Below are 14,984 nucleotides of genomic sequence, written 5' to 3'. Positions count from 1 at the left end.
TTATAGTTATTATGAATTGTGGTTCGTCCTTACTAGTTGCAGCTATAGGTGCAATTATGATTGTGTTTGATTTAATTGACAAATTATTTGACACATTTCTTCTGAATTTTCCTGGAAGACTCTGTAACGTTAAAATTTGAAGAAGGTTAAGTAAGATGTTATCCCCCCTCCCTCTTCCGCCCACCTGACTTTCACATAAAACTTGTTTTTTTAATACGAGATTATCTCATGAATAATGTGCCATCTTTAAGGTTAAACTAACCTCCTTCAGGTTCCGGGCTTGGTGCATTAGCCACTAGTTCAAGTTCAAGTTCACTAGTTCAATTTTGGGTACACGTTCTTATGAAACAAAGCCCTATAGGCTTTTTTCATATTTGCAGTTCTATAATAAATTAACGGATTTTATCTTTTGGACCTTTCTTTTATATATGAGTTTAACAAAACTTGGATATTTAGGGGATGATTTGAATTTCAAAATTGTATGTTTGACGATTTAGTCCTTTTTTTTACATGCCCCTACAGAAGGATTCCCACCCCATTAATTGATTATAAATGTACTGCTTATTTTGCAACATTACTGTATGTATTAGACTTTTTTTTGCTGCTCTATGTTAAATTAGCAGACTTAGCATTTTAATTATTCTTTTAAGTGGAATTTAAAACGAAATGTGGACCTTAAAGGTAAGGTTGAAACCTCTTTTCATCTTGGCCTTCAGTTGGAATACCAAAGAGTCCCCAGAATAAAGACTTCATTCTACGATTTGTTTGTCATTATCTTCACAATTTATACATATGAAAACTATTTTACGTCCACTGTTAAAGATTGTTAAGCCCGAGAAGAGCTGAGCATACTAACAAACATACTATGTAAGACTCCATTCCATGATTTGTTTATCTTCATCAACATCATTTATACATGCTAGAAAATTATTTTACATGCACCGTTAACGATCGTTTAGCCCGAGAAGCTTAACATGTTGGGGCCTAACGAGACACTGATAAAACACAACAAATTCAATAGACAAGGCACTAAATTGCGCAATGCACTAAAAAACTATTATAATCTTTTTGCGTTAGGTGAACTACATAACGGTTGGATAGATATCACGTGGGATTATGGTGGGGCCAATTCATATCGCATGGGTGCCGAAGGAAAATACGATCTTCGATTGGCTCCTGGCTATGAGCCAGATGCATTATCAAAGGAAACACCTAAAAGCAAGCTTACAAGAGCCACAAGCGTTCAGAGGGGCAAAGACAAGCCAAGTACATCAAGTGTATTAACTTCTCGAAAAGCAAGCTCTACGCCAAGCCTCCCAGAAGCCACTGGTGAAGGATCCTCCCAATCTGTTGCATCTACTGAACAAGCCACCTCGGCTGATAATATATCGTCAAAGGTTTGTCTTCTTTCGTTTTTCTTAGTTGATTTTAAACTATGTGTACCATTTAAATCCAACGACCCAAATATTAGCAGCGGGTTTGAAAGGGTTTATTTTGCACGTTGGATTAGTATCCTTCAAACCTTTATTCTAATTAGACTTTTAACAGACGTAATAAAATGTTTTAGCAAACCATTTTTCTTTACTAATAAGTTAAATAGTGGTTTAGACCAGTATTTCTATTTATAAACGTAAATATATAACACATGTTTTATGTGTAAAAATACAAATATATAACAATATAATGTAAAAATAAATAACAATCAATACATAAATGCAAAAGAGTGATATAACTATAGTAGTTATAAAAATATTAAAAATTTAGAGATATATAATAGTGGGTATAAAGATATATAAATTAATATGATGAGCTAAATCAGATAGTAGAGATACTGTATTTCGTTTCACACCAGGAAACTTTTATTACTGAAAAAAGAAAGAACTAAAGCATTACAAGAAAGCAGCCCATAAAAATCACTGAAATTTTTGTTTAAGTTGGAATATTTTACTTCAGTTGCACACAAACACACACACACACACACACATATATATATATATATATATATATATATATATATATATATATATATATATATATATATATATATATATATATATATATATTTGTCGTCTGTTTTTAAAGGTTTTCAAATTTAAAATCAAAATACTCGGGTTATCTTTTATTGATTTCACACTTATTTATGTTAAACTTTTTATTATAATGTTATATTTGTTTTATGTATTATATTTATGCTCGTGTTCACCACACTCGGGCTTATCTTTTTCTCGTCTTTTTATATATTTTTTGGCTCAGTCGTATTTTTTATTACCTGTTTTTTTGGGGGGATTTTTTAAGAGAAGAGAGAGAAACTTTTATTAAATTGACAACAACAAAATCAATTAACAAACATAACCACTACTAAAAGGTTAAATGTCCTGTGCGTGATGACTCAATAAATTAATTAGTTGACATTATCAATAACATATAAATAAATATACAAAATAAGAGAAGGAAAAAAAAATGACTAAACCCTCACGAGAGAACCGCTCTCTAAACTGCATCTCGACCAAGTAGGAACTTTTTGACTTGTGATTTTAGTGATGAAACTGATTCAGAGCCCCTAATGCTGTTCGGGAGGCTATTCCAGAGGCTTACACTCACATGACGAAACACATGAACTGATCTCACTATATTTATTATCTCAGATACTAGCTTATCCGCATTTCTAGTATGATAAGAATGATAATCAGAATAAGTAGAAAAAATATCCAAAAAACAAGCTGGTGAAACGCCATTTAAAAATTGGTATACCAGTGTTAGTAACTGGTGATCCCTTAACTGACCTACATTTAAAATTTTTAAATTGGAATAACAAATGTGTGTATCAATAAAATTAGAACATTCCCCCAAAAGACGAACTGCTTTATTCTGAATTGTCTGGATTCTTCTATAATTAGCATAAAAATTGCTTGCCCAAAGGGCATACCCATATGCAATATAAGGCTGAATAATCGCACCATAAATAACCTTTAAAACACAAACTGGGAGAAAATTACGAAAACGACGAAGTAAACCTAGGCCCCTTGCTGCCTTGGACGATACAATTTCACTGTGATTTTTCCAATTCAAACTACAGTCAACAAAAAATCCCAAATACTTTGTTTTCACTCTAATACGTAGATAATTTTTTCAAGTTAAACTGAATAAGTTTTTAACAGTGCAATGAAAATCAGCCCATAGTCGAGTAAATAAACACAAATTCTTAGAAGCATCAAAATCTCTCTTTTTAAGTTTCTCCATTTTTTCCCTAGTTAAAGGGCTGAGGAGACGCATAGATTTCTTCCAACTTTTTAAAAGTGTACGAATGCGAACGATAAGCTGATTTTTTTTCACAGAAAGAGCAGCGTGTTCCTGGCAGATATTTTAAACTTGTAAGACAAAGATGCTCGACGAATAAAATTCTTTTTGCTAAGCGACGATGTAGCATTTTAAATGATAAAGCATGACCTAAAATCTCTATAGTAAATAACTCGCTGGCCCTGGATAAAAAAGGTGCATTGCGCGAGAATTCAAAGTTTTAAGTTCTATTTTTTTAGTAAATTCATCAGTTATTTTAGTAAAGCCTTGTATACAAAGTCTTAGAGCCAAGCTCTTAATTTTGAAAAGCCCGTGTTAAAACGCTCAAAATGAAACGTGTAAAATACCACCATACTGAATAAATACTAAGTTTCTAGTTTGAAGAACAGTATATCAGTCCCTCCCGTATACATCCTCCAGTATATCAGTCCTTAAATTGGTCTCTGAGTGGCGAACTCTTGAACTAGAATAGCGAACGCGACTGCAATAAGCTACAATAAATGATTTAGTGGCTAGTTTAAACTAAAGCAGATTGTTCGGTCCATTAAATGGAATGAGGAAATGCTGGGAATCTAAACAAAAAAACATAGGGAAAGAAGTAATTTTAAAAGTCAGCATTAAAATGCTCAAAATGAGTGGCGTTAATCTAGAAATAAATCCTAGTTCAAAACTTGGTGTAAAATACCGCCTTATTGAAAAAATAGGGCGCTACTAGTTTTAAGAATGGTACATCCGTCCCGCCCTTAAATTGACCTCTGAATGGTTCTGTTGTCAATTAGAATAGTGAACGTGACTGCAATAAGCTAGAATAAGTTATTTAGCGGTTTTTTCTAACTAAAGCAGAATGTTCAATGCAATAGATGGACTGGGGAAGGCCCGGGCATCTAAAAAAACATATAGCATAGAAACTATAACATCGTGTGATTTGTAGAAACGCTAATGAAGTCTCATCAATGACTTAGTTCAGGATATAAAACAGAACGATAGTTGAGATCGTAGAAGGACTGGAGGTGTGTTCGGAGACTTACTTTTCTTGCGTGTGTCGAGGGCAGTGGTGCCACAGAATTCTTTAAATAAGGCGCCCTAAAGAAGGTCAAGAAATATATTAATGTAGTTTCCATTACAGAGTATAGGTAATTAACAAGAGTGGAAACTGCCTCTGGTGTCAACAAAAATCAAATACGTCGTCAGGGTCGTATCCGGTGTTTTTGCCGAGGGGGGGGGGTAAAAATATTTTTAAAACACATCAAGAATTTGTTTATATCCATTTTTGTTATGTTTTTACGAATCGGACAAACATTTTTGGGGGCGTTTTCCAGACGAAAGATGGCGTTCATGATATGTTTTTTCTCGACACCAGTGCCATTTTTCAGTCTTTCAAGTTACCCATGCACTTTGTTATAGACCTAAAAACAAAGTTTCGTTTCTTCAGTTGAAATTTTGTCTATAAACACTCATCTATATTTGTATTCCTAGATTCGCCCTGAAGCCTTGGTTCGAATCAATGGTTTGGTGTCGGATTACACCCGTTCTCTTTTTTAAAGTGAAAATTTCAGGGAAATTTTCTTTGTCAATGAGGTCTCTTGTTATCAAATTCTCAAAATTAGGCAATAAATTCTTCAAAACCTTGTAAAGATCTTGCGAAGCGTCATATGATACTGTTTCAAGTTAGGTTCGAAATTCTTGTGGTCCGCCAGTCTATAAAACGCTCTGTTTTGATACTAACTGTTTTGCATTTTATTCACCTCCATTGGGTGTAAATTATACAATTTCTGGTTTAAGAATTGTTGCTAATTTTATGCGAGGGCTACTTAAAAAAAAAAAAAAAAAAAAAAAAAAAAAAAAAAAAAAAAAAAGGTGCCGTGAGATTGCGAAAAGGCGTGCAGAAAAAGTGTTGTAAGTTTTGATCGAATTCACAAGCCCAATGTGGCTGAACTTTCAACCAATCAGATTCTAGGAGTTTATTCTAAGCACGAGTCCAGATGCATCCCGTTTTGTGGCCCAATTAAAATCAAGTGAGCTTCTTGATTCAACAGCTTCTTTTATATTTGAAGGCGCTACGTTTGATATAAAAGGCCAAATAACCTTAAGTAAAAAGTGCAGAAACTTCTGCAGTAAAATTCCTAACTTCTTAGAGCTAAAATTTGTATTTCTTTTAGGCAGTTTCATCCGTTGCTGAAAATGTGCTATCAACAGCTAGTGCTGAAGCCTTGGTATCCTTTAGCAACCAACTCGCTGACAACTCATCCAAGTCCAGGCATTCACAAAGAAACAGTGAAAATACCCCTGTCTCATCTTTCGCCTCTTCAAATCTTGGAAGGGCACGAGCTGTGGCAACTATGGTGGCTCTTGCTTTGGGTGACAATTCACCTTGGACAAACAACGCTGGACCAAGGATGCGGTTCCTCCCAAGTCATGTATTGGTTCGTGGGAACGAGCCTTTGGCACTTAGGCTATTAAAAGAAGCTGAAAACTCAGACTCCCAGAAGAATGCCAAAAATAGTATATTGATGAGTCAAGCATCGTCCTCATCTACAGGCGAACCAAGTACATCACAGTTAGCTGAACAGCAACGAGGAGCAGAAGACGGGGCCCGGGGTAAAGAAGCCGGGCCAACTCAATCTGTGCGGGATACATCCCGTTTGGAGGCACCATTAGAATCAAGTGAGCTTCTTGATTCAACAGCTTCTGTTATATCTGACGACGGTACGTTTGATGTAGAAGAGCACTTAGAATCACAAGGTGAAGGAAATAGCACAGTAGACAGGCTAATATCAGCCATTGCTGAGCTTGTTGGCGAGTCGGAAACTACACCGCGTTCTGAAAGACCACCGACTCCGCCGCCACTAGAGCAGCCTTGTAATAATGTTATTGTAGAGCGAGAAAGGGGAGAGTCGGCATCCGAGACTGTGAGACCTGCACCGATGAGTGTTTCAGTCCCCAATTTGAGTGTCTCAAGCTCTGAGTCTGATCAAGATGTCAGCTCAGCCTTACTTGACACATTTGCGCAAGTAACGAGGAGAAGGCACCAAGCTGGATCGAACCAGTCTAATCAAAACCGAAATAATATCCCCAGACAAAATGCAGTTTCGAGTCTCGTCAGGCTGGCCCTCTCAAGTAATTTCCCAGGCGAGTTTCTCCTGTTTCTTCATCTTCTGCTTCTTCTTTAAACACATATATTATCATTTCGTTCCAATCATTCTGTAACCCAACTATCCTTTTCTGATTTACTCTATAACTTGCTTTAATTACTTTTCTATATCTTACTCTTCGACCTTTGGCTGCCCTACAAACAACTGCCGAATCTCCTCTTGGTCTCGCTTCATGTAATTTTTTTTTTGCTTGGTTGTGGTTGTGCTTTAGCCGTTTGCATGCAACGCATATTTTTCCTTTTGCTTTTTGATTATTCTTTTTTTTTAGCTTGCCATTTTTTCTCCCGTTTATAATGCTAATTCAGCTGTGTGCTATTAATAATTTTCATTAGTACTTAAATAGTAGTTAGATTGTTGTTAGTTTAAGGTACTGGAAATAAGAAAGACTTTAGCTTTATTAATTGCCCTAGTGCGCTTTTGTTTATAAAATTGCTATTGCTGTCTGAATAACTTCTACGGTATAACTTTTGTGTTAAAAAAGGCATAGAAAATCCTATGAATCTGTAGTAGTAGGTCTTGTTCACTAGACCACAATTTGAGTTCTTTTAAAAGCTAGTTACTAACCTAAATTGGGCGAGAGATCCTCCCGGGTCCACCCTTCCCTTTTCCAACCTTGAAACAGAAAAAAAAATGTTGGCCGAGAGTGTGCATTTTCTTATTTATTTGAACTATTTTCCAAGATATTATAGTTTGTATTAAAGTGCCCTTAATTAGATGGCAATCGAATATATATTTTTTTTATCGAATATATTTTTTTATATATTCTTTTAAGTGTCCATAAATAACCATGTTAGTTACCATAACTATGCATAGTGTGCATAAATATAAATAGTGCGCATAAGAAATGAAAATAAAAATAGTTTGCATAAATAACGAGATGATTCACTTTTAGGGTCATTACCTGTATTTACAACTATCAAGGTATGACTTACACGTTTAGAAAGGCAGACGAGTTAATGCTAATAAAGTTTTATAATATTTCTCTTTTCAGAAGCTTCTTTTTCCAGTGTTGTTTCTGGATGGGACACAACTTCGCTGTTTTCTAATAAAATTTGGTGACTTTGGAATTATAAAAATAAAAAATTTTATCTCTTGTGTGTTAAATACATTGTCTGCAAAAATCTCGTTAAAGATTTCTTTGGTTTTGTGTTTTTGTTCGATTCTTAATATTTTTTTATGTACTAATGAAGGATCTAATATATTTTTTTTATATTCAATTTGTACACTTTTAATTAGATTTCGTAACATAAACCCTTTTTATTCTTTTATCCGTAGTGTTTCTTGATTTTGTACTTTGCTTTGTTAGTTTTTCCTTTTGATCTTCTGATTTCTTATTTATTGTAGAAATGAAATGTATTAAAGTGTGGAAGTGTATTGTAGGGGTTTCTGACTCAGTCACAAATGAAGTATTTATCCTATCATTTTTGTAGGTGGCTTATTAAGCACTGCTCAAAGCTACCCAAGTTTGAATAATGCTGGCGCTCCAGCAACGGGTCTTGGGCAGGCGTTTAGTTTAAGTTCCTCAGAGTCTGAGCAAGTCAGCCTTGAAGACTTTCTAGAAAGGTAAGCCTCGTTCCCCCGTATTCTAGTTGTTTTTTTCATGTCTTACAGCATAGATTGTGTCATATTCTCTATGTCTTACATCATAACTATACAGAAGGGACAAATTGTTCCTTTTAGGGTGTACGTGGATACATGGGAGAAAGAAGAAAAACTCCTCCCTAAGAGGAGCTTATTATTTGAGGAGAAAGTGTCTCTAGGTAGAAAGAGAGGGATATGTTGCTTTTATAGTTTTCTGTCATTTTTTTTTATATTTATATGCGGAGAGGTTTAATATGTAAGATATTAAAATTTTACCGTAATAATAATATATTTTGAAAATAGGATAATGTATTAGAAATTAAAATATGCAGATGATTTTATATTGAGTCAAAGTAGATATTTTTTCATCCTTTCTTCAAACATGGTATTCAAAGATATTTTTTGTAACTTGGGCTATTGTTGTATTTACAAACAAAATGGCATGTTGTTGATATTTTGAGGTGAAAAAAGGGGCAAAGGTTTTTGTGTGCTTTTTCATTTGCTAATTTGTTTATTTAAGTATATGCTAATTATTTTGCAATAATTATATAAAAGTCCTAAAATCTGAAATAAATATAAAAGATATACTTTATAGGTTTTTCGAGAGTAATGCTTGATGCTTACACTTTCCTATATCTAAATTTTAATTCTTTTAAATGTCATTATTGGTTAGTTGTATTATTGGTTAGTTATTATTTAATTTGTATTACTTTAGTAGTTAATAGTCTATTATGTATTGTATATTTAATATTCAAGATGGGTGAATTTCTTCTGGTAAACCCGGTCCGATTTTTTTTTCTTCTTCTTCTTCTTTTTTTTTATATAGCGGATGTGCTTGTATTAATTTGTTTGTCAACCAAACATTTAGTTTCGCCATGACAAGTTAAATAGTATTTTTAGAACTAGGATGAAAATTTTTGGAATGTCGAAATTGAAACCGAAAATCTACAAAACAAAAGTTCCAACAAACGAAGATTTTTTTTTCTAAAGACCGTTCAGAAATAAATCTAAATTAGCAATGTAACATTCCTCGAACGTATGATTTTCATCGAGACATTACCCCAATTATATGGCGTAAGAAAGCAACCAAGCAAAAATTCAGCTGAATAAAAATAATTTTTGACAATTTCAAAACAATTATTTTAGCAGAGTTTTATTTATTTTTCTTCAAAAATACCACAGCTCAAATACCCCTACAAAAGATTTTATCCTCAGAAGGATTTCAACTGGAACTTATGACAGAGGCTTGCAACTGAATCTAACAACTGAAGCATCGGTTTGTTACCTTATGCACCAGCAATGTCGCTGGAGGTTCTTTTTTTCCAAGAAAATTGAAGAAGTAAAATCGCTAGAGCGATTTTAATTCAATTTTTCTGCACTACAGAGTTGGGTTTGTAAATTGGAGGGTTGTAAACATTATCCGAAGAACTATAAAAACCTGAAAAAAAGGAAGTCATAGCAGTATTTTTGTTCAATTTGTTATGGAGATAAAATGTTCAAAATCTCCACTATTTTACGTACAAAAATGAAGGTAGACAAGATTTTGAATTTAAAAAAGAGGGAATAGTTGTGGGAAAAGTCAAAGTCATGGCCAATTGTAGAAAAAGCCAAGACAGATTGTTGAATTAAGTGGGCAGCCCAGTCAAGGGTTAATTTTATCCCTTTGATTGCCGTGGTTACTGTCTCCCATTTATGCTACATCTTTCCGTGCATGTGTGTCCCTTCACAAATGCCGAACTAGAGTCGTACCTGTTAGAGGTTCTCGCTGGGGAACACACGCAGGTTGACTACGGGTTGACTTACTTGAAAATTTTCCTCTCATGGCTATCACTCGACAATGCTGAACTAGAGTCAACCCTCTCATGCTAATTCACGGTGGGTTAGGGTTAAATGCTTGAAAGTTTCTATGCACTCCATTGACCTTGTTGCTCCTATGTATGTTGCAAAACAAGGACTTTTTTTTTGTTTTGGTTTTAAAATTTAATTTTAACTTAAATTAAATAATTTTTAAATAATTTTGTGACGGAAAGTCTATCCTATTTTCAAATAGGAAAAAAATAATTTTTTTTGGGTAAACATTTTAAGAATGTTTACCCAAGAACAGGAACTTAGAGTTTTGGCGTACTTAAAAACTAAGGACGTGCGGTTATTTGGTCTGACAATGAAGGACTTACGTACCTTAGCTCACCAGTTAGCTCGAAGAAATGGCATAGCGCATATACCTCAAAAATAGCTGATCAAGACTGGGTCAACACATACTCGGTCTATTCGTAAGGCCGAGTCAAAATCTGGTGCAAGAGCTGTGGGACTTAATAGGATGGCTGTGGATAGTTTTTTTCGCTACCCACTCAATTGGTGGAGCACAAACTTAGTTTTTTTCGCTACCCACTCAATTGGTGGAGCACAAACTTAGTTTTTTTCGCTACCCACTCAATTGGTGGATAAGCACAAACTTACAGCGTCGTTGATATTTAATTGTGATGAAACTAGTGTCTCAGTGAACCCTAAGAACCATTCAAAATCATTGCTTGTAAGGGTAATAATATTTTAGCTAATCATCGGTTTTTTTTTCTAACGACCGTGCGGGAATAAATCTAAATTAGTAATGTAATATTTCGAAAGTATATTTGATTTTCATCATCGGTGACCAAAGAAAATCGATCATATTATGTTTACATAACGTAGTATTTTATATAAACATATATTTTGCTCATACATTAATATTGTAGTACCTGCCTTAATTACGTTCCATTCTGGTATTTAATATCTGAAATGTTCTCGGAATTTTCGAGGAAAAGTTTAGATATACAATTATTGCTCGTTTAATAAGATAGACAAAGGTGCTGTATGATACACGCCCTACCTAATAATCTTCTAATATTTTTCTCTCACGCTCAATCCTAGTGAAATATACCAAAGTAAGATAAAAACAAAATCCTTCAAAAACAAATTTGGGCTATATATTTGCACAGTAGGCAGTTTGGTTAAGTAGAGCGGGTGTGCATGCCTAATGTGTTACGTACAATTAATCTGCATTTAATGTAGTAAGAATTGCTTTCTAAGTTCACACTGTCCAAATACTTTATCACCACCACCCCCCCCCCCCCTCTAATGTGCAAATATATAGCCCAAATCAAATATTTTCCGTATATTCTGTCACATCTCTTAGTCTTGTCTCACGCTAAGCTGAAAGAACTGACGAAGAAAAACTGGTTCTATAATGTGTCAGTGAATGAACAGCATTAGCGGTTGGGCGTATATCATAGAAGTATCTAGATAAATTCAAAAAATACCAGGGTACAATTTTGCCATTGTTTCAATTTTTTAGCTGTCGTGCAACTACATTGCTAGCAGAGCTTGAAGATGATGACGACGTACCTGAAGAAGGAGATGAAAATAATGATGATTCTAATGAGGAAGAAATGACAAATATTGAAGACGATGATGGGGAATTAACAGAAGAAGAGGATGGTGTTACAGAGGTAAAATGTTAACCAGGATTCTGGTGAATGTCAATAGCAGCCATAATTTAGACATAAGATTGCCCGCTTGAATTTGAACTATTAAGCTTAAAGTAATGTGTTGCCATTAAGAAGGATATTTAAATTTAATTGTATTGATTATTTTTAAGAGCAAATTTTACGAGCATTTAAATAAATAGTTTTACACCTCCATTTTTAAATTTTTTAGGGCTGTGGAATTCCTTCCCTCTGTGTATGCATCAAGAAATCAAAAACACATACCCACAATTAATGTCACAGCTGCAAAGCCCTTACAAACAAAAACCAAAGGAAAATTGAGAAATAAAACTAGATTAATCATAATAGAAAAGTATCATAAATGGCTGAGAACAACTATAATGATAAGCAAAGAAAATAAAGTATCGAAAGTAAATCACATGTGGTAAATTATATTAGTTGTATGTTAAACGGTTTTTACTTTGTTTTTAGTTGAACTAGCTATTATACTCAATAGTTTGATTTTTTAATTTTATTCTCTTTCTATTTTAGTTATTTGATATTGTTTTGTTATTGTTTTGATTATATTTTTTTTTTTAATTCGGTGAAATTTTGTTTTTTTCGGTCTCTACTGTCGCAATGTTATAAAATTACAACTGTGTTTTTGTTTAGTCTGCTTCAGGATGCGTGTCTTAAACCAAGAATCGCTTTATCGGTATCGTAGATCTGCAATTATCTTTTCCGTAGAAACTTTATTCTTAAAAATTTGTATTTAGTTTTGTGGAAATGTAAAGGTAACGTAGATGCGTGGTTTTGCTTTCCACTGGCGATGTGTCAGTCGGAAAAGTTTCCAAATGTTTCTACTCGAATTTTTGTCTGAAGTATCTGGGTTCAACAGTTTTAAGGGTGTCCGAATTCAGTTCTTTCGGTTTACAGAAAAAAAAATTAAACCCAGATTAAAACTGAATGGATTCAACTTTTTATTATTTTCTTAAGATAATGATTTGACCAGTTTTATTTAAATTGACAATATTAGTTTCATTTGAACTAACATAGCACGATTTACACATATCAACTTACGCCAATGCAAACAGAAAGGTAAAACTCAAAGCTTCCCTCATAACTCCGTTATAAGACGTAAACCAACAACAACAACAAAATGTAAATTTTTCGTAAAGAGAAAGAAGAATAAGAAGAGGGAATAAAATAGGGGTTAATTGCAGAAAAAAAGTAACTGGTGTTAGGGATGATAATCGCCACAAACAATCAAAATATTAAAATAGCTCGCTATTGTAAGCTGAAAGAGGAATCTTTTTTTTCTTTTTTTTAAATATAAGTAGCAGTGGTTATTTACTTACTAATTCAGATAACTTTTATTTGTTCACAATGAGGGGTTGTTGTTGCCTTATGCTTTATTTGGTCTCTCATCTCTAACAAACGGGAAAATAAACTTGTTCTGGCTCTTTATAAATGACAATGTTGATTTTCGATCAAAAGTTTCGGTCCATTCAAAAAGGGATATTTAGGTGGGTTATTTAAAAACCAGAATTCAAAAATAACTTTAGTTAATTGTGGAAAATTTGTCTTGGATCAAGGACATATAAATAAAAAAAAAAGTTTTTTTTTAGTTTCAGATTATTTTTCAGTTTTCCTAGGATGACGTAAAAATTGGTCGAAAATGTTTCTTGAATTATCTGACCAATTTGTAGCCCTCGTAAATTTGAAGGGTCAATCAAAATTCAAACACTCGGGCAACACTTAATTTACAATTGATTAATGCAAAATGTAAAATTCTCAGGATTCGGTATGGAAGTAAAAACTTTAATCTATGTGAACAACCACGATTCGTGGACGCTGTTGCTCTAAGTCTACTAATATGCGCTTTAAGTGACAGGTTTAAGGACCCTTTGAACGGTTTGCAGACTTTGGAATTCTCCTTAAAACCATAATTTCTGACTTTTCCAGGCTATCGATTAGCGCTGAGCACACATACCTAAACCATGTTCTTAATTCAAATTGGGAAATTTTTATCTAGAAATAAAGAAGAAGTTTCAAGGTTTTTGAGATACTTTGTAAGTCTTCCCAGGGTGAGCTAAAAAAAAATTCTAAATTTTTTATTGATTTATTCAGAACAGGTAGTAGCCCTCGCTATGTAGACCAGAAATTGGGCCTTAACGCCTATGCAAGGAGTACTTAGCTTGGACAAGCGTTTTTTTTTTTTACGGTATTCCCAGTAGCAATAGAAAATTTCAATTAAACTTAAATTAATTTCTAGATTCGAGTTTCCAAGCGCAAAGGCTGGGATGATGAATTCGTATTAAAGCGGCAATTTTCCGCTTTGATACCAGCATTTGACCCAAGGCCAGGAAGAACCAACGTTCAACAAACCTCTGATTTAGACATTCCCACTCCAGGCTATGAAGCGACAGAACAAGAAATGGCCGTTGATGACCAAGCAACAAAACTACGACTAGTGTTGAAAGGTCCAGGATACCCTGGCTCCCCTGAAATTGAGCTCCCTCTTTACAATGATCGTTGGTCAATCTTTAAAGCTTGTCAGCAGTTGATGAACAAGACCCCGTCTTCTAGGCAGGATAAAATGAGAAAAATATGGGAGCCCACTTATACTATAACTTACTCAGAAAGACAAGAATCAGAGCCAGAGCCACCTATGGAAGAAGAGATGCCGTCAGATTTAATGAGTGTCGTTACTGTCCTACAACAACTGTACATCTTATCTAATGAAGAAATACATGAGCTTGGTGTAGGAGCAGATGATTTTGGCAGCAAAAGGTAAAATATTGAATCGACTGTTGAATATGGCTATTAATTTAGATATTCAGGAGTTCCAGATGGGCATTGTTTAATATCTAAAATCGTAATTTAGGCCTTTGTTTTGTCCTAAGGGTGTAATGCTGACGGTTGTTATGCTGAGAAATGCTTAGCTAAAATAAACCGTGAAATTTTATTTTAAAACTGAAATTAGTTTGTTTTTAAGCTAAAGATTCTTATTTAACCTAACTTATGTGGTTATCTAATATAACCTAATAAGGTTAACCTAGTTAAATTAATCTAACTTAACGTAATTTATCATTTAACCTAAATAATAATAATATCCTAATTTTATTACTACTTAACCTACTTTTTGAGGGTAACGTTTAATACATATACTGTCCCCAACATTGTTAAGAGGATGCAAAGGATCACTGTATCTCACCAATATCAACTTTTTTAGTTTGTGTGTCCAAATTATAAATGACAGAAAACTAAAAACTGACACCTACTTCCCCGAGAATCTCAGAAAAACCATTTAACTTAGTGAAAATCCTAATGAAACTCACATCATTAGAAAATGTGAACTTTTATTTTTCGATTTAATGGAGCAGACTCTTCTTTTTAAAGTTCAGGAAAAGGCAGCCCTTAAAATATTATAGCACACCTGCTAGGAAAACGCTAAAAGTCAGCTCAAAGGAATTATCATTAGAGTCATTTGGCC

General features: G+C 33.9%; 1 protein-coding gene across 8 annotated transcripts in view; it reads left to right on the top strand.

Moving 5' to 3' along the window:
- The window catches only part of LOC136029562 (E3 ubiquitin-protein ligase HECTD1-like), a 484,457-nt gene that overhangs the window by 447,607 nt on the left and 21,866 nt on the right, over window positions 1–14,984 (top strand). For 6 of the 8 annotated variants that reach the window (XM_065708048.1, XM_065708041.1, XM_065708044.1 and 3 more), the window contains 5 exons: window positions 1,078–1,397; window positions 5,457–6,426; window positions 7,880–8,012; window positions 11,359–11,512; window positions 13,764–14,281. In XM_065708048.1, the coding sequence (XP_065564120.1) occupies window positions 1,078–1,397; window positions 5,457–6,426; window positions 7,880–8,012; window positions 11,359–11,512; window positions 13,764–14,281 (2,095 nt within the window). The remainder of the gene's footprint in view (window positions 1–1,077; window positions 1,398–5,456; window positions 6,427–7,879; window positions 8,013–11,358; window positions 11,513–13,763; window positions 14,282–14,984) is intronic. The other 2 variants (XM_065708047.1, XM_065708046.1) reach the window with 1 other exon arrangement.

Source organism: Artemia franciscana, chromosome 7 (assembly GCF_032884065.1).
Source record: "Artemia franciscana chromosome 7, ASM3288406v1, whole genome shotgun sequence".
Taxonomy (NCBI): domain Eukaryota; kingdom Metazoa; phylum Arthropoda; class Branchiopoda; order Anostraca; family Artemiidae; genus Artemia; species Artemia franciscana.
This window is presented reverse-complemented; position numbering and strand designations above follow the sequence as displayed.